The sequence below is a fragment of the Copadichromis virginalis genome, linkage group LG10 (genome assembly GCF_057382275.1).
Source record: "Copadichromis virginalis isolate Kocher_CV1m ecotype Utaka linkage group LG10, C_Virginalis_male_GT1.1, whole genome shotgun sequence".
Lineage (NCBI taxonomy): Eukaryota > Metazoa > Chordata > Actinopteri > Cichliformes > Cichlidae > Copadichromis > Copadichromis virginalis.
Genome location: NC_140627.1, coordinates 6,989,992 through 7,014,000, shown reverse-complemented (window position 1 = coordinate 7,014,000; position 24,009 = coordinate 6,989,992). Strand labels below are relative to the sequence as shown.

The following is a 24,009-nucleotide window of genomic DNA, read 5'->3' as shown; positions in this document are numbered from 1 at the left end:
TATTAGGTTCTTATTTTACAGCCAGTCATAGTAGTGCTTTCCATACTCGAGTTTTATGGGGCTTCACACCGAACTCTAATATTAGTAATGATTCCTTGAACTATAATAAATTCATTTTTATTTTTATTATTAGAAAAAAATATCTTACGTTAGCGATCATATGCCTTCTGGTAGGGTTGCTGAGCCCTGATAGCGATTATCAAATAGCAGTTCTACCTAGCTATGAGTTAAAAGTTTGTCAGCTAATCTTTTAACTTCATATATTTTGCACAACTTAATTATGAAACCTAATTTAACGCACATCTCAGTGACTTTATCCCACACAGATTTCGTTTCAATGCAGCTTTCACAGTTTAGTTCCAGAACAGGCCATCCACCGAGGAAAACGCCGTGGAAGTTTCTTCTTCGTAGCTTAGGTCACATAGTGGTACCTCTTTACGCAAGTATCGCCCCCTGCAGGCAGCATGTGTGCTTGTTCTTTGTTTTGTTTTTTATGCCATTGTTCCCGGAAGTTAGTAACATACACTGGCCGCGCCATGAAGATATTGGAACACTAATGTTTGTGATGCTTTTTTGAAAAGCTAATAACTCAGAACATAAGTCTGTATGTTATAAGCAAATATAAATTAAATTGATTTGTATCTGAAAACATGTTAGTGGATCAGCCACCAATGATTTAGGGCTTTTTTAACTAGGATAATACTGTGAGCAAACACATACCCAGATACCCAGTAATACCTAATTCACTGTAAATTATGTTCTCTTAATGTTATTTTAGCCAACATAGTGAATTAGTTGTTGTTCATTTGATGGTGTTAGTGACATTATGAAATCCAGTTTTTCAGCCTGTTTAAAGTCTTTCCACTGGGAGTGTGATCAAATTAATGCTGGACTATGTTCAGGGAAAGGCTATTTCTGTTACATATGGCTATAATTATAAATTCAGAGAGGATATTCGAGATTGGAAGTAAAAAGTCACCAAATTGTTTTTTGTTTGTTTGTGTATTTTAGCGTTTTCCTGTTGGCTGTTACCACCTGTATTTGGTTGCTTCTCAGCTGATAGAAAAATAAAAGTGAAAGTGAGGGACCCAACTGAGACTGGAAGTACAATAACATTTAAAATATGTCACAAGCTAAACGCTTAAAGTTTTCTACCACTGTATTAGGCGATTCAACACCAAATACAATATTAAAGATGCAAGCAGCAATAAGAGGGTCCTTGCACCCTGCTGCTTGTCCAGGCCAGCCTCAGTCAACTGTGCTGAGGTCAAGCACTCACGCAGTCATGTGGTTATTTTCAGTTCAGTACGTTAACTGGGTCTGGCATCATTTACCCTACTGAACACCATCTATGGCCACTAGGTGGCAATTGTCTAACCATATGTCACACTGCTGTATATCATGTGTGGAACCAACAGTTAAAATTTCATTTATATTGAATAATTATAACCTACTGGATAGTTCCCTGTTGCCACAAGTTAGCGCCATATGTGTGACACAATATTGACAAATACAATCTAAGTCGCTTGGAAAGAAACTGACTGGACTTCTTTAAGTTCCTTGAAGATGTTTCACCTCTCACCTGAGAAGTTTCTTCAGTTCTGAAAGCAACTGACCATCTTTGAACAGAGGGGGCAGCTTATGACACCAACTGGCTGCCACCTACAATGCAGTTTTAAGGTACCTTCCCAGGCACCCGAGTCCCCATTCACATCTTGTGAGCTCAATGGGTCACATAATAAGGTGGGGCAAGGTCTCAAAATGGTTTCACCTGAAACCTCTGCTGATAATCCTAAAAAGTTGATTCTGCTCGTCTGGACACTATGCAAGGTCAGAGGTCAAGGTCAAGGTCAGATTTATTTATATAGCACATTTCCAACAGCCGATGCTGCACAAAGTGCTTAACAATAACAATAAAATTAAAAACTACAGTGTAATACAATAATAACAATAGAAACAATAAAATAGAAGAATTGAAACAATACTAACTAATTCAGATAAATCCAAAATGCTTGGGTCATAATGTGTTAAAAGCCAGAGCGTAAAAGTGTGTCTTTAGTAAAGATTTAAATTGCTCAAGAGTTTGAGCAGATCTAATATTAAAGGGGAGACTATTCCAAAGTCTGGGACCTGCCACAGAGAAGGATCTATCACCACGAGATTTGAGGTTAGTCCGTGGAATGGACAACAATAGTTTTGAACTAGATCTCGTGGGTTTTCCTGGAGCATAGGCAGAGAGGAGCTCTGACAGGTAGGGGGGGGCTCGGGCGTTGAGTGACTTAAAAACAAAAAGTAAGAGTTTAAATTGGATCCTGTAGGGGACAGGGAGCCAGTGTAAAGAGGCTAAAATTGGGGTTATATGCTCTCTCCGTTTGGTACCAGTTAGCAGGCGAGCAGCAGCATTTTGAACCATCTGAAGGCGATGGATGGTGGCATGATCTAGGCCATAATACAATGAATTGCAGTAGTCCAATCTGCAAGTAAGAAAAAGGTGGATGATACGCTCGAAGACGTCAGCCAGAAGGTATGGCTTTATCCTGGCTAGCTGTCTTAGCTGAAAAAAACAAGACTGAACTACTGCACTCACCTGCTTATTCAATTTAAAAGAACCATCAATGTAAACTCCGAGGTTTTTTACATGTGTTTTACAATACGAGGAGAGGGTACCCAACGTGCTGTCGATATGATTGAAATTGCCAAAAATGACAACCTCAGTTTTGTTTTCGTTTAGCTGTAAAAAATTTAATGATAACCACTGTTTAACGTCGTCAAGGCAGCGTAATAAGAGCTGCGGTTGATCTGATCCTGATTTTAAAGGTAGATAAATCTGTAGATCATCCGCAAAGCAATGAAATGAAATGCTGTACCGCGAGAAGATGGAGCCCAATGGCAGCAAATAGAGTGCGAAGAGGGCGGGACCCAAAATAGAGCCTTGAGGAACGCCGTATTTAAGAGGAGCTAATTTGGAGTTGTGGGGGCCCATATTGACATAAAAGAACCTTTCTGTCAAGTAGGAGCGAAACCACTGAAGGGCAGATCCTTTTAGGCCAGCATGCGATTCTAGCCATGATAACAGGATGTCGTGGTCAACTGTGTCAAAAGCTGCTGACAAGTCCAACAGTAAAAGGGCAGCAGGGCTGCCAGAATCCATAGTTAAGAGAATATCGTTAAAAATCCTTAAAAGTGCTGTCTCAGTGCTATGTAATGATTTAAAACCAGATTGAAATTTTTCTGAGATCATATTAAAATCGAGGTGTGCCTGCAACTGTAGATAGACCACTTTCTCCAAAACTTTAGATAGAAAAGGAAGCTTTGAGATGGGCCTGTAATTGGACAGAACAGTTGGGTCCAGGTTTTGTTTTTTAAGAAGAGGCTGAACTACAGCTTGTTTGAAGCATAGTGGGACGCAGCCTGTAGTAAGGGACGTATTAATCAATTTCAGAATAAAAGGGCCAACAATATTAAAAGTGTTTTTGAGCAGACTCGGGGGAAGAGAATCAGAGGGGCAGTGTGATGATCTTAGGCCACTAACTATCGCGGTCAGGTCCTTAAGGGAGACGGGATCAAACTGCTCTAAGACAGCTGAACACACAGGTGGAGGGCTTTGAACTGAGACAACAGACAACGAAACAAGGGCCCTAATTGATAAGATCTTGTTATTGAAAAATGCTAAAAAATCATCGCACATACTTGGTGAAGAAGTAATTCCAGGATTATCACATAAACTAAAAAAGCGATTAAGAATGTTAAAAAGTACCTGAGGCCTATGACCGTTTGCTGATACTAAGTTTGAGACAAATTGTGTTTTTGCAGTTTTTACAGCTTCTTGATAAGCAGAGAGACAAGTCCTTAAAATCTGTAAGGAAACATACAATCTGTCCTTTTTCCATCTCCTTTCAGCGCGTCTGTAGTCGCGTCTGAGGGAGCGGGTGTAATCGTTCAACCACGGTTCTGATGAATTCTTAGCGCGCACAGTTCTGAATGGTGCAATAGAGTCCAAGATATAAGTGCAAGTAGAATGAAGAATAGCCGAAAGGTCCTCAACATTTTTACAATTGGAGTTCAATATTCCAGAGTCCATAAAGGCAGCAGAAAAGGCAGGTGCTGTTAGTACATTAAGCGCTCGCTTTTTGCGCAGTGGGGCGTTCGACTTGTCCATCGAGCAGCGCAGTGTTAGAGTGAACAACACAGGAAGATGATCGGAAATGCGTAATTCGGATATATCCGTAATGCACACTTCCAACCCGTGGGAAAGCACCAAGTCCAGTGTGTGACCTTTTTCGTGCGTGGGACCAGAAACCCACTGGGTCAAGTTAAAGGAATCAATAATATTTAAAAAGTCCTTGACCAAAAATTTCGAATCACAACAGACATGAATATTAAAATCGCCAAGGATCAAAAAGCTGTCGTATTTAAGAGCGATTCCAGCCATAAAATCAGAAAACTCTTTGATAAAATCCTTATTAAACTTGGGAGGGCGATATATAAGGGCACACAGCAGAGGCGCAGCAGGATTAAGGTGTAACTCAAACAGCTGGAGTTCAAAACTAGAAAATGAGTCATGCTGTAATATTTGATGGCAATGAAATCGAGGATTGAACACAGTGGCTAGGCCTCCCCCCCTGCCAGAGGACCGAGGGAGGCTGAAGAATGAGAAATTGGGAGGAACCAGTTCCGAAAACGCTACAGACTCACCGGGTTGGAGCCATGTTTCCGTCAGAAATAGAAAGTCCAACTGTTGTGACTTTATGAAGTCGTTTAATACAAACGTCTTGTTTGCTAATGATCTTACATTTAGCAAAGCCATTTGGAATGTGTAGATCCTAGCATCGGACGCTCCAGCTCGGTTAAGTGTGCGAAGATTTCTGTGGTCCACACCGCATCCACGGGTCCGAGGCCGCTTAGGAAAATAAAAAGCTGAGGACGAGGGATCAAGTGACGTGGAAGTTCCAGGGACAATAGGCAGGATCCATCTCGAGATGCACTCTGCTGGTCCAGTAGTTCCGCGAGAAGCGCGGAGAACAGCTCGGAGTTTGATGAGTGTACCAGCCCGCTTTCCTCGTTTCCTCGGACGCTTTTTCCAGGACGTTGTGAAGGTGTGTTGACACAAGTAGGCCGGGATACAGGGCTCTAGGAGTGGTGGAGGAGGCCCATAAGCATTTCCTACCACCGATTGTTTAAGAGCGAGGTCATATGAAGCTTTGATTTCAAGGAGTAACTGGCGATTATACACACGCAGAGCGAGAGCATTTTGGGATAGAAAGGAGAAGGATAAGGCTAGCCAAAGCCAAAGCAAAGTTAGCAGGGTTAGCGGACGTGTCGCCGTGCATACTGCTGGCGCCATCATTGTTGCTCAGAGGATGAACAGAATCAACTTTTTGGTATTTCACTACCTGGATGATTGAGCATGCATCAAGACTGTGCAGATAATGACCAACAGCCTTTTTTTTTTTTTTTTTTACATCTTCTTACATGTGGTGAGGCACATTATTATTGACTAATAGTGGGTCAATGACCCTCTTAAGAGACAGTGCTCACTAGGGGTTAATACTTTATTTACTAATGGTTAATCCATGATTTATAAAGTAGAAAAGATAAAGCAGAAAACATAAAAAAATTAAACATTTTATATGGCCTTACTAAGCAAGACTATTCGTATACACCTATATAAATGACATACTAAGGAGGAACAATACTTTATGATTGAGTTTTAACTAATACTTCTTTAATGCTTAATAGTGTGTAGATATTATAAAATGCCACCTAGCTTTTTAAATTTTTATTAACTTCTATTTTTTTTAATCAAGTGTATGTGACCTACATTATATTAAAAACATTATAAATTCCATTTTTACCCAGTTTTAATGAAAAATCATACACAAAATTTGCTTGCTTGTCACAATTTTTATTATTTTTTAACAAGATAAGCTTTATTTTTGAGTACTTTTAAAGAGTACTTTATCAGATGACAATGGAAGAATATCAAAAATAATGTTTTCACATCTGAAAGGTATCATAGTTCTACGTGGGGTCATATGGAGTTTTTCCTGGTATACCCTGAAATGTACATACATGTAAATAACTTCACTTGCGCAATGTTGTGTAATTTTAGACATTCAACAACAGCTGCTGGAATTTCCTGGAATGGAACTCCCCAAAGTTCTATTCTTTTCTATTCTATTCTATTCTATTAAAAAGTCAAATTTCTAACCCATTTTCAAGAATGTAAGTTAACATGTGCTGAAATGTATATCCTTGGAGCTACAAAACCAGTAGTGTGCACTACTAATTTTGCAAGGACTTGAAATTGTTTGATGGTAAAAGTGTCAACAACCTGTCTGAGCAGATTACTGTTACCTGCCACTGATAAAAATGCCTGGGCATGTCATTCATATGTCTGTTGATGAATATTACATGAAACACTAAAATTTACAACTCCTAGAAAATAATTGGAATTCAATTCTGATTTCCATAACTAAGCAAGACATCGGGGAAAAATAATGATAATAATATTTTATTTGAAAATGTGTTCATGTTCATAGTCTTAGGACTGATCAGACCTTAAAGTCCATTGCATGAAAACAAATTAAACAATGTAAAATAAAATAATTTCGCCAAGTAAAGCACTGTGAGCACTGCAAGATAAGCATCCATTTTTCCCCCTTTTGATCAGTTCTTCAGTCTTCATCCTTGAGCTGTGACCTTTGTAGCTCCTGCATCAGAGCTAGAAAAACAGAGCAATATTCTGGTATAACACAAGATCACAACATACTGTATATGAGTAGTTTCTACATGTATGCCCTAGGTTCCTCTGACATAGTTCCTCTAGGTTCATCTGACATATGGATAGTATATACGTTAGAACTCACCTGTGATAATTTCTTCCTTTACTTTGTAGAGTTCCTTTTTTATTTCTTCAAGGATTTCCTTCAAATGCAGACAGAGTATGACGTTTTGCATAAAAGAAGTACATTTTGTTTTAATAAAGAGCCTTAAAACTTTATGTGTACAATAGTACAAATCTGGAAACAATGTTAGAAGCTTTGCAACTATGATTTAAGGTTCTTTAGATGAAATGGCTTTATAATGCAAGTCCTGGGAAAAACAAGCAGAGGCTTAGAACACATATTTTACATACTGAATAGCTTCTCTTGTTTCAAAGGAACTAAAATAGATTTATGTCATCACAGAAAGTTATACTATTTAGTAAGGAGTTGTAGGATATTGGTGTGTATTTATATAAAGATGGAGGAACAAACCTGTTTAAATTTTTCCATATCACTATCATTTCCTGTACCATCTGAGTTCTTCTTCACCACCTTCATCCTACAAAAGAAAGATACTTTATTACACTGAAGCAAACACAATCAAAGAGGTCATATTTTAGGCCAAACACTTACTTTTATCTTCATGTACGTGTTCCAATAATGTTTCTTTCTTTTAAATTAGTTTGGAGTGCTATGCTACAGAAAGTGGAACACTCACTGAATCAGTTGAGCAGGATAGTGGCAGCATGTCACACTCAATGTGTTTTTCAAAGCAGAAGCAAATAATCACTAATAATTTGGAATTTTATGTGGAAATCTCTAAAACTAAATGGAAGCAAGTTTGAGGCCACCACACTGAAAATATTAATATTTTAAATTAATTATTAAAATATCACATTTTTATATTATTATTATTATTATTATGTGGGGATGATGCAGATGGCATGCTTGAGGCAACTGTTGTTGTGATATGGTGCTATACAATTGAAATGAATTGTTCTGTCAGACATCAGGTGTCTGTGCTGGCCAAGCCTGTTCTTGTAACAGGCAGTCAGCTAAGATCCCTTTTGCCTAAAATAATACAGATTTTAAAAAATTGACATGTTTGTTGTTAATATTCAGCAAATATGAAAGTTGTATAAAAGTCCTATATGCTTTTGTGTCACTTTGCATTAAAGTACAAACAATTTTAATGCCTGTATAATACATATATTAAAATAATAAAGTAAGTTTTAATATCTAAGTTAAATAAGTGCATAGACAAGCAGACTAATTATTTGCATTGACAAATATTAATGAGTTCATAAAACTATGGCTGGGTGTAGCTCTCTGGTGTGCCTTTCACTTAATGTTTGCAGTTTTGCGATTACAACAGAGTAAGCTATTTGTACAGTCATGCTCACAGCTCTGCTGGTTATCTGTGGGAACATGTGGTTAAAAACAAAGCATTATCTTCATCTCAAACATGAGCTGGCCAGGGGAAGCAACACACTTTGTTTCAGGCAGAAACAATAAAAGCAGTTGATAGTTAATCTTATGACAGTAAGACAAAGTAGAAAATAGAAATGCCGCACACACCAACAAACAAATAAGTATCTCTTTCAGATTGGAATAGATCTTCATTGAATGCATATCATCTTAGAAGAGAACCTATGTAGTAGGCAGAGTCAGGGGGGAGACTAGTACCTGGACACTGGAGTAGTGGCAGAGTTTGAACTTGGGCTTGAGTCTTTTTGATTGGTGGTTAAGGATTTGGCTCTGTTGCAAAGAACACAGATGTTTTAGGAAAGTTGTTGATTGCTGAATTGCTGTGGATGGCTCAAAATAGGTTGTTGTTTAGTATATAATGTATGGATCAGTTGTAAAGTGAAAGTCTGAACCAGTCTCTTACCTTGGCATGGTGGCAGATTTTTCCTTGGATTGATTGATTTCTGGTGGGGAATTGTTGTATTTATTATTGCATTTCATGTTAATATCCTCAAATTAAATGTTTTTGTTTCTTTCACAAAAAGTCTATGTACAATGCTGGCTGTAGTGTAAAGAGAGGCATTTATCTTTCTTTATCTACACAGCTGTGATTACTCACCCGCTACACCTGAGGATTTCGATACAGAGGACTCAGAATCCTCCTGTAGTTACGTATAAAGATAATTACAGTTATAATTCAATATTTAAATCTTATTAAATCTACAAATACTACAGACCCATAAAAAAATCTTATGGGTCTTCTTGAGAGCATGGGGCTTACATTGTGAGATTCTTCCTTTTTTACAGCTGGCTTATCAGCAGCTTTTCGCCTATTAAAAAAAGAAATCCATTACAATACAAACAATGAGATCCTCCATATCAGACTATCACAAGTATTTCTAAGATGTATATCTCTCGATTATGACTTGCCTTCTTGCAAGGATGGCACTCATTTCTCCCATTAGATCACCTCCTCCACTTCCACCAGATGAGGACTGTGGTTTCGGGGCTGGGGCTGCTGAACCTCCCTCATCCTTAACACAAAAAAATGCACATCACTGTGTTTAAAGCCGTTTGGTCCAATGAATAGATCCTTTTGAAAAACATAAAACTAAATACAAATAGTAAAATGTGTGTGTGCATCAGGGTTTTAGAGAACACAAATACATAAATGGACTGATATAGCACTTTTCTACTCTCCCGGAGTACTCAAAGTGCTCTATACAACAACACACTCCAATGGACGCATGGGAGAGCAACTTTGGGTTAGTATCGTGCACAAGGATACTTGGCATGCAGACTGGAGGAGCCATGGCTCAAACCACTGAACTTCCAATCAATAGGTGACCTGTTCTACCTCCTGAGCTACAGCCACCCCGTATATGTATATGCATATATGTATTTGTATTTATATGTATTTGCTCATACCTTTACTGTTTTGCGCAATTTGGCTCCTGCTAGAGCTGCAGCCAGATCATTTCCACTGCCACCTCCACCTCCTCCACTGCCTCCTGCAACCGGTGGGGGTGGAGGTGCAGGTGGAACCATACCTCCAGATGGAGGTGGTGGAGGTGCAGGTGGGCATCCCCCAGAAGGAGGTGGGGGTGGACCTGGAGGTGGTGGGGGTGCTGGTGGGGCAGGTGAAGTAGCTGGTGGGGCAGGAGGGGCAGGAGGGGCAGGAGGTGCTGATACAGTGGCCTGGCGTTCTCGCTCCAGACGTTCTTTCTCTTGCTGTTCCTGCTTCTGACGTTCGAGTCTAGACGAAGATAGACAGATAAATTAGAGCTAAGTGCTGCTGTTTGTATAAAAACCTCAACAGGTATAATACATGTGTTTATATTTCACTGAAAATCCATCCTTTATATTGTGTGTGGAGGTTCATAGTCGTGCAAATCGTGGTAGTTTTAAGAGGTTAGAAAAAGAAAGGAACTTGATTTCTTTAAGTTTCTGAGTATGCTTCACCTCCCATCCCAGGGTTCCAGAAACAAAAGACAAACAAAAGAATTCCAGGTATTTAACAAGTAGTGGTGTCCCCTCTGGAGGTGGTTGTTGACCTAATACAGATCATGTGAGTCAAAAAAGGCATAGGCCATTACCATCAGAAGGGGACAAGGGTGAAACCTCTGTGAGACCCACCCTATCATGTGACCTATTAAGGTCAACTGAGGCAAGGTGTAAGTTGCAGTTGAAGTGCCTGAGAACTACAATATCAGTTCCTCATAGCTGGTGTTGAAAGCAACCACCTCTTTTCAATTGTAGTTGTTTGTTATGGACATGGATGGGAGGAACACTTTTCAAGTGGTAAGGGAGTATGAAAGAGAATCCAGGAAATTATATACTATAAAATTCCCCTTTGATTAAATCTGAGATGCAAAGAGTCCAGATTGGTCCCAAGAGTTTGTGGTTTTAAACTACAGTCAAGAAACATAGAGTTAAGCAGATCTGATGGAGTAGTACAGAACCAACTCTCGAGTAAACGATACAGGTCCTGACTGTTGGCTGTGCTTACGTGTCGAGCAGCAGGTTAGAGTATCTGGCCTTCTTACAGAGGGGCTCCCCAAGCTACCCAGCTGGGGTACCCCCTCATCACTGATCTTTGATGAGGGGGCTTGACTCACAGTCTCTGCTCTAACTCATCTCAAAAGTGTTCTGTTGGGTTAAGATTGTTGCTCTGTATAGGCCAGTCATGTTCTACCACACCAAACTTGCTCATTAATGTCTTTATAGACCTTGCTTTGTGCACTGGTGCATCATGTTGCAACAGAAAGGGGGCATCTCCAAACTGTTCCCACAAAGCTGAGAGCATGATATAGTCCAAAATGTCTGACATGTCGGAAGCATTAAGAGTTCCTTTCAGTGGAAGTAAGAAGCCAGGGCCTACTCCTGAAAAAAGGTTGCCACATCATAATCCATCCACCACCAAATATTTATCCTTGGCACAGTGCTGTCAGACAAGTACCATTCTCCTGCCAACTGCCAAACCCAGACTCACCCACCAGATTACTAGATGGAGAAGCCCAAATTGTCAACGGTGGGTCACTTTTGATATTGTTTCCATTTCCCTAGAGTGAAGTGGTGGTGTGATGCATCCAATGTTCTGCATTACGCTTGGTGATGTAAGGCTTGGATGCAGCTGATTGGCCAAAGAAACCAATTAAATGAAGCTTTCTATGCACTGTTCATGAGCTAATCTGAAAGTCACATGAAGGTCTATAGTGATTTTCAAATAAGCTTTGCCTGGAGTGTGTCTGAACTTTCTTTTATGTTTAATTTACGATACAGTGAATGTGTCCATTTGCGTACCTTTTTGCCTATGCCAAACCTATGGAGAGGGGTTTTCAACATACGCAAACAACTCTCGTGCAGTCTTCCAAAAACACTATGGATAGGTGTGACTAACTGGCTGACTGTTTGAAAAGTGGATCATGGTAAGGCAGTGACAGCAGAGTTCACCACAAATTTTAGTAGAAGCCCCAAAAAATATAAAAGCATGAAAGTGAAGTGGTGGTTACAGAAGACAATTTTCATTTGTTTAACACCTGGTTTCAGGCGTTATAGTTTCAGTTTTCTCTATGGGTGAGTGAAGGACCAGCCACAGCACAAGGAGAGTGTGCCACAGAACAGTTGTTTGTGACATTGCCCTTATTTACAGCAAACAGCTACAATATGTAGACCAGGGGGGTCAAATTCATTTTTACGTTGTGGGCTACATACAAACCACTTTGATGTTAAGTGGGCTGGACCAAAGAAACTCTCCTTTCCATCAGTCCAAGTGCTATGGTTTTTTAAAAAAAAAGATTTTTGGGTTTGACTAATTTTTTATTATCTTTGTATTATAGTTTTGCTCTCCTAATCTATAGGTCTTTAGGTGCATTCTAGGTAAAGATGCGTTTTGTGTTTGAGCTCTACAGTCTTCTGTTTATGTTTTATATTTATAGATAGCGTAGTATCTATATTTCTGGTTCATGATTCTAGTTTCTTTTTTCATCATGTTATATTTCCTTTGTTTCTAGTCTCTCTTCCTCATTTGGTTATGTTTTCTTCAGTTATCATTGTTTTTGTGTTCCCTTTCTGTCACCCCAGTCAGTCATGTCTCCATGTTTGTTTATTTCCCCTTAAGTTCATGTCTTAGTCCTGGGTCTCAGTGTATTACTTCCTATTTTATTTTGATAGTCCCTTGTGTCTTGTGCTGTGTTTAGTTTTGTTTGCCCCTGTCTCATTAGTCTAATTCCATCCAGCTGTTTTCCCTGGTGGGTATGTATTTTCTCCATTTGTTCTTTGTCATGTTATCCCTCAAAGTTGTGTCCTCCCTTGCAGTATGTTTTTTTTTTGTTTTGTTTTTTTCCCCCCATTGAGTTGCAGGTTTGATTTACCTTGTTAAATTTCTCATGTAACTTTGTGATTTTCTTTACTTTAATAAAAGCAACTTTGTAGTTTATTTTCTCATATTTCTCATATTTTATACTTTTCATTGTAGATAGTGGAAAAAAGGACATTTTATTTTTGTCATCTAACTCATCACTTTGGTGTAGTTTGGGAGGAGGTCTTTATCAGCAGAAAAAGCGTAGTCTGTCCATAGGACCACTGCAGAAGCATTCAAGATAGATTGAGGAGCTCAGTCATTCATCAAGGGCACAAGGTAGAGTTGCTACTCCCCCATCATGAAAGGAACCAGTTGAGGTGGTTCAAGAATGTAACAAGGACACCTACAAGGTGCTTCCTAGCTGAGGTATTTTGGGCATGCCAAACTAGAAGAAGACGCCAGGGCAAACCCAGAACATACAAGCCAGCCATGAGATCATTACTTTTGGCTGGCTGGGAGACACTTTGGTGTCCTCCAGAAGAGGTCTAGGAGGTGGGTGAGATAAGCAAGGTGTAAACATCTTTGCTTTTAGGCTGTGTGCTCCAAAAATAATGTCACATCCACATAAGAGAAACCCTAATTAGTGCCTGCTGACTGTGCACTTGTGTTCCAACTAGCTCGCTTGCAGTGGGATAATTAGCGCGCTGCCAGACTGCCCTCTTTCCCCTGCTCCCTCCCTGGAAACGTGCTTAGCTGGAGATCTGAGAGATGATGTGCTTGCAGCCACCAGCAGCCGCCTACAAACCTCACTCATATTCCTCATTAACCCTTCCTTGATGCTTTAAGCCCTTCAACTAATCCAACAACATGCATCATATGACCAACATCTGTCAAGTCTGCGTTTTCAAGTGTCCACACTGCGATGGGACAGCTCCATTTTGAAATGTATGTGTTTTCGAGAGCGTTTTCAAAAAGATGGCATTTTTCCTTGGGGAAAATGCCATCTCAGTGTGGACGGGAGGCCAAAACGGAGAGAAGGTGATGCGTTTTCAAACAAAAACGCATTAGTGTGGACGTAGCCTCAGCTTCTGTAACCTGGTGCATTGCACTGCTGCCGCCACAGCTAGGTTTTGACAGTCAAGTGTACAGCCATGTTAGTTTATTCTGCAATTCTAGTGATATATCAGAAGGTCAGAGTTTCATAAATTCTACAGAGGGAGTGGAAACATTTTGATAACATGAGACTTTATTGAAAAATACTTGGCAATGACTTTGCTTTCTGTATCAGCGCTGATGTGGTGCTATTGTCTAAGCAGAGAAAACTGTTGTTCAGGAAAATAATGCAGCTGCTATTTACGTCTTAATGGTGAGCATAAATAGAAGTGACTGTGCAGAGCAAGCAACCAGTGCAGAGTATACTAGTGCCTGCAGACTGATGAACTCATGACTTGTATCAAGGAGAAAATAGATATGTGGACTATCTGCTGTAAACAACATATCTCTGCATTTGCATTGTAGTCTTTATTAGTCTGTAATAACTGCTGAAAATGTTAATTAAAAGCAGAAACAAAACCTAAAAACCAATGACATAAAATAGATATTAGCCTTAGTATAATTAAGAATGAACGGTACCTTCTCTGTTGTTCCAGCTGCTGTGCAGTGGGGCCGTTCTGAGCTGGGCCTAAGAAAAAGCATTAAAATTATTTAAAATTAATATATTACATAGATAATATAAAATATGCATGTATGCTTATATTAGGGCTCTCAAAGCCAACGAGATGATAACACATTCATGCAAATTCAGTTATTTGTATTTACTGCCAGTGTGAACTGAGTTACCACATTGAGTCTCAAATGCCACTTGGTGGCTAATAACAATTAAAAAATGCTATTGAGCCCTTTTGATAACTGGCAGGGAATCTTTTACAATGGTTTGAAGAAATTTTATCTCACTTTTTTGAAGAATTGTTTTAATTCAGGCATAGAAATGTTTTTCTGTATAAGTATCTAAACAGAGTTATAGTCCAACTCCAAAAAGTAGTTGGAATAAATGCCTAATAATCAAAAATAATTGTATTAACTAACATTTATTTATAGGACAGTACACTGGTTTTTAGGCTTATTAGTTTTCAGTGTGCCTAATACATTTCTTTATGCAATTCATGTTGTACTATTTGTTTTGATTTTGTGATTTCTAATCTTAGAGAGATTAGCAACACACTTTTTTTTACATACTTATATCTCTTATATCTTTTTTCCACTCTGTGTCACTCACATATTATCCCCACCCCACCACCATACCACACTTACAGATTATTGTCAGAATATAAAGACATTGCTATGCTCCTTGTTTTAGCCTTTTCCCATGTGCCTTTTGTATCAGTTACTGTTTTGCTATTCCCGTTTTTCTTATCAGTAATAGCTATGTTCCCTAATGTTTCCCATCTTCCCTAATTACCTTGTGTGTTTTTGGCCTTCATCTCCCCATAGCTTTTTTTTCGCATCAACCTGTTTCTTGTTTACTGTGCATCCTGTTCCTTGTGTTACATCTTTGTTTCCTAGCTCCCAGGGTTTTCCAGGCATTTCCGTGTGTTCTTATGGCTTTTGGTTTACCTTCAATAAAGGATTATATTCACTGGAACCTGCCTGTCTAAGAGTCTGCATTAAGGGTCCTCAGTCTTCACCAAATCTGACAGACAGGAATACTGCACGATCTGGATCTAACATGTCTTCTTGCACTGGTGTGGTTACCTGCAACTGCCGGGGCACTGACAGTATCTAAAGCATGCGTCATGGTGTTGGCAAACAGAGTAGCATCTTCTTTACTGCCAAAATTTAGCCCCCACACCTGCTTGTGATCACGCCACTGATGGAAATTTGGTGTGGCTTGATTATACTTCATTCCTTTGATAATGGGACAATTGATCACCACCTGATGAAAACAGGAAGCGAAGGATAATAAATGTAAATTAAATATAAAGTTAGTCAGGCCAGAAGTAAATTTGTTTAAATATATAATTATATGTGAGATCATATTGCTGATGCTTGGTCCACAGTAGATTGTAGTATGCATGGAATAAACCAACACATGTTGTGGGTATTCATCTGTTAATTATTAAGTCTGTGCAAGGTGAACAGAATACACTGTGTGTCTCAAAGTGTATATACATACATACATACATATACATATATATATATATATATATATATATATATATATATATATATATATATATATATATATATATACATATATATATATACATATATATATATATATATATATACATATATATATATATATATACATATATATATATATATATATATATATATATACATATATATATATATATATATACACATATATATATATATATATATATATATACATATATATATATATATATATATATACATATATATATATATATATATATATATATATACATACACACACACACACACATACACATTCCACTGTGAGAGACAGAATCTGAAAAGAAAAATGCGGTAATCACATTGTATGATTTTTGAACAGTGTATTTGTGAATAAATTGATCACCCTGAACTTGCAAAATCCCAGGGTGATATATATGTGTGTGTGTGTGTGTGTGTGTGTGTGTGTGTGTGTGTGTGTGTGTGTGTGTGTGTGTGTTAGTGTCTGTCCAATCAGAACATGAGAAGGCAATTGTCTGGTTTCGTGTGTATGCTTTTCTTGTACCTGCTGGTCAGCCTGCAGTTTGCGTCCCACTACTCTGAAGGTGTTTGCTGAAGGGTTGTGATAGATCTGGACACGGCTTATAGATGTACTGTCAGATCCTGCTGGCACCCAGCGCTTGCTGTTGTCATCATACAGCATGACTGTTGCCCTCACCTGACAGATACTGGACTCACTGTTTGAGGGAATGATTAGGAAAAAAAAGATGACCAGATGCAGTGCAAGAACAAAATACTAAAATGGTGTAAGTGTACAGATAAAAGAAACATGAACATTCTTCTATAACACGAACTCTTCCGGGAAGGCTTTCCATAAGATTTAGGAGTGAGTTTACAGGAAATTTTGATAATTCTTTCAGAAGTGCATTTGTGTTCAGTTGGGTTGAGGTAGGGCTCAGGTGCAGGCCAGTCATGTTCTTCCACACCAAACTTGCTCATCAATGTCTTTATGGATATCTTGGAATGCTGAAGTTTTAAGAGTTCCTTTCACTGGAGCTAGAAGCCCAGGCTGAGCTCCAGAAAAGCAAGGCCACATCATAATACCCCTGCACCAAACTTTACACTTGGCACAATGCAGTCAGACAAGTATTACTGTCCTGGCAACTGCCAAACCCAGACTCATCCATTGGATTGCTGATGGAAAAGCATGATTTGTCACTCCACAGAACGCGTTTCGACATCTATAGAGTGTTGGTGATGCATCCAATGCTCTGCATTACGCTTGGTGATGTAAGGCTTGGATGCAGTTGCTCTACCAAGGAAACCCAGTAAATGAAGCATTAAATGAACCCATTAAATGAAACACACTATTCTTGAGCTAATCTGAAGGTCACATGAAGTTCGGAGGTGTGTAGCGATGAAATCGCAGAAAGTTTGAGATCCCTCACTATGACTTTATGCAGCCTACCACTTCATGGCTAAATTGCTGTTGTTCCCAATCGCTTCCAATTTGTTTGTAATTCCACTAAGAGTTACATTTATTAATGAGGAAATTTTATGACTGGACTCGTGTAACCCATGGTGGAGGGAGTTACACGCCAAGCAACAGTTCAGAGTACCCAGCCTTCTTATGGTCATTGAGTACTTCAAGGAACTATCTGCCTGATCTGAACCTGAGTAGTGTTTCATCATTGGAGTTTTGTGCAAACCACAGTTTGTCCATGACCAACACCATGTTAAGGGTATCCATAAGTGTAAGTGGCACCAGGACATCCTAGGTCACAGATCAGCGATCAATATTGTAATCATATCATCTGATCTACGACCTTTGAGCTGGACACTTGGATGAAGAGAGAAGCTGAGCTGTCAACCACCTTATGGGTGGCTGTAGCTCAGGTGACAGAGCAGGTCAGCCACTAATCAGAAGGTTGGTGGTTCGATCCCAGGCTGCCTCCTGGCTGCATGCCAAATATCCTTGGGCAAGATACTAACCCCATGTTTGCCTACTGGTGGTCAGAGGGCCCGGTGGCGCCTGTGTCCGGCAGCCTTGCCTCTGTCAGTGCGCCCCAGGGCAGCTGTGGCTACAATGTAGCTTGCTATCACCAGAGTGTGAATGTGTGTGTGAATGGATGAATGACTGAATGTAGTGTAAAGCTATGGGGTCCTTAAGGACTAGAAAAGCGCTATACAAATGCAGGCCATTTACCATTCACCTGGTGGCTAATTAAATCAGGTGGCAAGAGGATGCCTGACACATGTGCCACACCTAAACGTACAGTGAGGGTGTGCTGGCCCCTGATCCAGGAGATCTTCAACTCTCACCTCCGGCAGAAATACAACAGCATTCTGTGGCTGGAGAAAGAATCTGCACCTAGACTGCTGAGGCAGCTGCAAGTAGATGCTGCAAGGTGGTTGGCCCCTGTTATGGCAGTAACCAGATGAACCAGATGGTAGACACTAGGGATGGGTATCGTTTAGGCTTTATCCGATACCAGTACCAAACCGGTACTTTTGAAACGGTGCCCGTGCTTAAACGGTGCTCAAACTGGTGCTTAAAGAATGAAGAACACAAACTTTGTCCTAAAACCTCTCATGTTTAGCTGTTTTTTTTGTAAAAAAGACAACAATGTTAGCCTTTTCTGCAGCTATAGGGGATTTATGGTATCACTCTTGGCTGGAAGCAGTGCTTAATCAATGGGGGAAAAAAAACACCAACTTTGTCCAAAAACCTCTCATGTTTAGCTGTTTCCAACTTTTTCTTTGGTCATTTTAGCTTTTTTGGCCAGGGTGAAGGGAGTATCTGCCATCAAACAAGAAGACAGCCGCATGTAACTACGACGGTGTTTGCTAGTTCACCTTACGTGCATTAATTTAATAACGTGGTTAGCCTACTCAACGTAAATTACACACGAACAACATTAAGCTACTGACCCAGAGAAGAATGGCTGCTGCTGCCATCATCATCCGTCATCATTTCTGCTACACTGGCAGGGCTAGGGGCCAGGACTCTCCTCTTCGGGTTTTTGGGGGGTGTTGCTAACTCCGGGACCGATAACAGGCACCACACCCGCAGTAGATGTGCTCGATGTGAGGTCTCGCAGCAAGCTATCAAATACGGCTTTTAAAAAAATGCTATGCGTCGCCAGGTTTTTCATCAGATTCGAGGTGTTACCTCCTTTGCATCACCTTAGTATCACCTTAAAGCACTTGTTGCAGGCTGTTGAGTTTGCATCTTTTGCTGTGAAGTACAGCCAGACTTTTGACCGCTTCGCCTTGGGCGTTTTTAATCTGTAGCTCTGCTCTAAAAGAACATACGTACGTACGTACCTACTGCGCTTGCAAAGGTAAAATGATTGGCTGGAATCCAAAGTGTATGACATCTCAGGGGAAAAAAAGCACCGAAATAAAGCACCGAAATGTGCGCTGCTTTTCGGTCTGGTTACTACCGTTTATGTCATAATGGCACCGGATACCGGTACCCATCCCTAGTGGACACCAGAGATGAGGAGTCCTATCAGGTTTAGTTAACCTTTGGAACTTTTGAGGCAGCTGATGGGTACTAGCATGCCAAGCAGAACATGTCTCGGGCGGTAGCTGAAGCAAAAACAGAGGATATAATCGGGTAGCGGAAAGAATACCTCCTTCTCGACTTCTGTAGAGAAAGTAGACTCTAGGGACGAGGGAGACAACTTTCCCATCACTGAAAACAAGGTCACTGAGGTCATTAATCCCCTGGAGTTGATGAGCGTGTCCAAATCACATGACTGATTTAAGATGACATAGCAGTAATATGCAGCCATGTGGAGTCTATTTCTTTTTTTGTTTGTTTTAAGAGTGTGTATAAACTATAGGTTAGTTTTTAAATTGTGTTAATAGGCCAAGTAAAACCAAGGTTATGATAAATAATTTACAAAATGCTTTTTTATGAATACGAGCCTCCCTGAGAAGATGTATGCCAGGTTGCTGAAAAAGAGTTTGTCCATTAGTCAAACCTAACTGACAAACAATGCAGATCCTGTTCATGGAACACTGGACTAGCTCTTTATCCTTGGAAGAATATTTGAGTGTGTCCAATTCATCTACATGTGTATGGGGAACTTGGAGAAGGCATTCGACTGTGTCCTTTGGAGTGTCCTACTGGGGGGTGCTTCAGGCGTTGCCATTCAGTCTCTGTACAACTGTTGCAGGAGCAATGTATGCATTGCCAACAGACATTGACAGACTCATTCCTGGTGCGTGTCTTCGCCAGGGCTACCCCTTTTCACCAATTCTGTTAATAATTTTTATGTACAGAATTTCTAGAAGTAGCCAGGTGACAGAAGGCTTCCACTTTTGTGGCCTCAGAATCTCAACTCTGCTTGGTACTCCAACATAGTGCTCTGAACAGTACCATGTTGGAATTCACTGAGCCCCTTAGACCAACCCATTCTTTCACAAATGTTTGTAGGTATATGCAACATCAGTGCCCTGTTGAGATAATAAGCTCCACTAAATAAAGGATGAGATAAAATCCACTGAGTCAAGACAATAATGCTCCTTATCATGCTTAGAGGGTATCACCAGTCCAGCATCCTCAGATTGTACGCTAAGTGGAAGAAAGGACGCCGAGTAGTAGTAAGTATCAGAACCATTATTCTGAATGAAACAACAAAGATCCATAAGTACATCAAGAAGCTGGCTATAATGATCGCGTGCTTAGTGCACCAGAAACCCGAGACACAAGAAGTGCTAGAGGAGGGACCACAATGGAAGGATAGGCACCTGTTATTGAAAAATCTTACCAATGACAGGACAATGACTAAAAGACACCACAGAGGCACTAATTATGTCAGTATGGGAACAAACTTTAAGCACAATTCAGTTCAATTGACTTGAATTCAATTTTATTTATACAGCATCAAATCACAACAGCAGTCACCTCAAGGTGCTTTATATTGTAAGTTAGACCCTACAATAGTGCATACAGATAAAAACCTAACAATCATGTGACCCCCAATGAGCAAGCACTTTGGTGACCGTGAGAAGGAAAGACTCCCTTTCAACAAAAAGAAACCTCCTTCAGAGCCAGGCTAAGGGAGGGGTGGCCATATACTGTGACCATTTCGGGTGAGAGAAAGAAGACAGGACAAATGACATGCTGTAGAAGAGAGCCAGATATTAATAACAAGTATGATTAAATGCAGAGAAGTCTAAGTCACACGATCAATAGAGGCTGGGATCCAGCACGTAACAGAAAGGTGTAAGATGCTAGCAGGCAGGGGATACATGGAACGCTATAATCAAGTGGCTGGAACAGTGTACAGAAACATCTATGCCAAGTCAGCCCTGACTTAGTGGACAAACAGAAGAAGATGGCAACATTGGGAATAAGGAACACGAGAAGCTCAAGAAATACCAAGGGCTAGGAGAGGAGCATGAGGTGATGTGAAGGTGAAGGCAGCAATGGTGCCTCGGGGTACTGACCCCCAAACTGGGCAAGTGGCTCCAGCAGATCCCAGGAATGACATCTGAGATCTCTGTCCACAAGACCACAGTCCTAGGAACAGCAAAGATACTTTTGAGGACCCTCAAGCTCCCAGGACTCCTGGTAGAGGACCCAAGCTTGAAGCATAGACCGACTGGGTGCTGGTTTAGCTCACTGGGATGAGCAGGTGACCACATGCCGTATGGCTGGGAGCGGCCGGTGCGGGTTTTAACACAACCTGCGGCCCTTTGCCTCATTTCTTTCTCTGTCTCTCCCGCTGCTTTCCTGTCACTCTTCACTGTTTCTATCCATAAAAAGACCATTGTTGCTTGTTTGGAAGAGCTGCCAGGAGACAGTTTCTTCTTGCTAAAGAACATTTAATATTTGCAAAGTTTTATCGGAATAAACCACAAGCTTTCTGGAACAATGTTTTCCAGACAGACCACACTAGAGTTTGGCTATTTGGGAACTGAACCATGCAATATTTGGCAAATCCCAAACATACTATATAAGCACAAACACACTAAATTTGGGTTTTTGTTAAATAAATATGTTATAATTGTGTGATATGACCTATATAACTCCACATCCAGATTATATTAAAATTATTTTAGAACCTAGCAAAGACCTTTTTTTAAAAAATAATCATATTCTTTTATATACTTTTTATTTATTATGTCCTGACACATAGAACTTTTCAAATTCTATAAAATACATACAGGGTGGACTTTCTTTTCTATTTCTAAACTGTTCAAATTTTGTATATAAAATCAAATTAATTCCTCTAGTTAGTCAATCTGTTTAGCACATTTGAAAAGTAAGTAATGCTTCATAGCTTTACAGAGGTTCAGAACCCTAAATTTGTACACTGTAAAGTAATGGGGCAAATATGTGTTTGTATTTTTGATGATTATTTCATTAAAACAATTATACATTTATACCTTTATGTATTTATCCTGTGTGGTTTGAATGTTTGTATACAAAAATTAATGAAATAATAAAAAGACTACATCTCTCTACAAGTCATTATGACACTGACTTGTTTTCAGTCTGCTACTTGCAATGTCTGTAGCCTGTGGGAAAGCTTTACTTCCTGTCACAAAGGTTTTCATGTTTTGACCACTTCCTGTGATCAGTACAATGCCTAATATGGACTGTATTTCACCTGTCATATGCACCAAGTTCTCAAAAGGTTTTGGTTCCCCAGAATGCTTTCTTGGATTAAATAACATTATCATAAAAAAGGAAATGCAGATACATGTTTAGTCTATGCGCAATAACTATAATAATTGAAGCACCTGTTATAAGCTTCAGACACTTGCAGACAACAGGAAATGTAGTCAGAACTAAATATCTTTTCGGTAAAATATAGAGAGCACTATGAGAGTCGGTGTTGTTTTACACATTCTTACACGAGTCATTCAAAATTAGAATGAACATATGTTTCTTTCCTCAGTTTAAAAAATTTTATTAATATAACTAATGTAAGAAAATGACTCACCCCATATTTCAGCTTTGGTCAATATCCAGCGTTTCACTTGTTTTTTAACAATATTTCTTCACTTCAAAATGAATCGTGTCTGTAGAACCTACTGTCATCCCTGATTGCACATTTGAGTTGCTCTCTCGCTCTGTGACTTTTTTAGCAGCAAGCATTTGCACTTCTGCCTTTGTATTGTCATTTCCTAGACAGTTTTTTTCTTTCTTCCTGTTCTCGTCTCAACTCGCTCTTTCAAATTCATATTTTCACACCTCCCCCATTTTCTGTCTCCCTGCGGTATAGCTCTGATTTCTGTCTGCTTTTTCTTTTCTATCAAGCTGTTGTTTTTAATTAGAGCGAGTCCTCTTGACATAATTATTATTACTATTTCAGATAAAGAGCACATGTGTGGTTTAACAAAAATTTCTGTAATTACGTTTGTGCAATACTGTTATGTTTGTATTCATTGTATTATAGGTAGGTAGTAAAAATAAAAGTCATAGTAAAGTAACAGCAACAAGTTTAGGCTTCAACCTACAAATTAAAATCTAATGAGTAATCCCTCAGTCTTCATTACAACAATTGTGACTGCTTCAGATCTTGCTTTACTATCCTCTTGTTGCAGAATAAGAGTGGTGTATTCTTACCTTCTATTAACTATTATCATTAGTGTTGTTGCTGTTTGTGTTTTGGTGCTTTATACAGCACTTTGCCAAACTTTCAACCCTCATCTACTGAAATATTGAAGTTTGCTTTTAAATATGTATTCGCACAGCTTCAGTGTTTTAGCATGTTCGCATGTGTGTTGACTTTAAATAGTTATGCATTTGTATGCACATACATATGTATGAAACCAACACCTCGTCAGTGACAAGCTTTGTTCCTTTAATAGCCATCTCTAGTCGTATTTGAATGTTGTTCATTTCCTCTTACTTTTCATGATCACTTTGCAGTTCCTCATTCTTATAATGTCTCTGAAATCCACTAGAAATTAAAATAAAAAAAATGTTAAAAGAGGTTTTAGACTTGCTTTATTGATAAGCTATTACAAATAATAGCATTTTAAACCCTGTGCTGGGTCAAAAATTATAACTTGTCTTTTTCGTTACCCATGGATTCAGCTTTTTAGCACTATTAAAGAGTGCAAACACTCAAAAATGCAAACACTCAGGGTTACAGAGTATCCCTGTGAACTCTGGTAAAATGAACATATTAAGAGTGAAAATATGATACTAACAGAGAGAAGACCTATGAAGAGGTTAGCAGAAAATAATTTACTCAGATGTATAACTATGTTTAGGTGTATTTATTCGGTTTTAGCTGATCTCAGGTGTTCAGAAAGATTGTTCCAGGACAGAGAAATTGCAAA

General features: G+C 39.3%; 2 protein-coding genes across 7 annotated transcripts in view; both read right to left on the bottom strand.

The window, feature by feature from the left end:
• The window catches only part of LOC146699751 (RAC-beta serine/threonine-protein kinase-like), a 33,175-nt gene extending 32,754 nt beyond the window's left edge, over positions 1-421 (bottom strand). For 3 of the 6 annotated variants that reach the window (XM_085469597.1, XM_085469599.1, XM_085469598.1), the window contains exon 1: positions 302-421. Coding sequence is in view for 2 of the 6 variants with exons in the window: in XM_085469596.1 (XP_085325722.1) it covers positions 149-160 (12 nt within the window). In the remaining 4 variants the exon portion in view is untranslated. The other 3 variants (XM_085469596.1, XM_085469601.1, XM_085469600.1) reach the window with 2 other exon arrangements.
• Positions 422-6,498: 6,077 nt separating this feature from the next.
• Positions 6,499-22,835, bottom strand: LOC146699750 (vasodilator-stimulated phosphoprotein-like). Its single transcript, XM_085469595.1, has 13 exons — positions 22,662-22,835; positions 16,262-16,433; positions 15,289-15,469; positions 14,170-14,218; positions 9,663-9,990; positions 9,165-9,268; positions 9,016-9,064; positions 8,854-8,896; positions 8,659-8,698; positions 8,454-8,525; positions 7,260-7,326; positions 6,870-6,927; positions 6,499-6,724 (listed from the first exon to the last, which is right to left on the bottom strand). Exons 1-13 carry the CDS (start codon positions 22,664-22,666, stop codon positions 6,678-6,680), a joined length of 1,215 nt encoding a protein of 404 aa, XP_085325721.1. The 5' UTR covers positions 22,667-22,835; the 3' UTR covers positions 6,499-6,677.
• Positions 22,836-24,009: the final 1,174 nt, after the last annotated feature.

Coding starts and splice junctions, on each gene's coding strand:
- LOC146699750 (XM_085469595.1), bottom strand. Junction 8,897..9,015: donor AAAAGGAAGAATCTCACAAT/GTAAGCCCCATG, acceptor ACGTAACTACAG/GAGGATTCTGAGTCCTCTGT. Junction 8,526..8,658: donor AAATCTGCCACCATGCCAAG/GTAAGAGACTGG, acceptor TCTTTGCAACAG/AGCCAAATCCTTAACCACCA.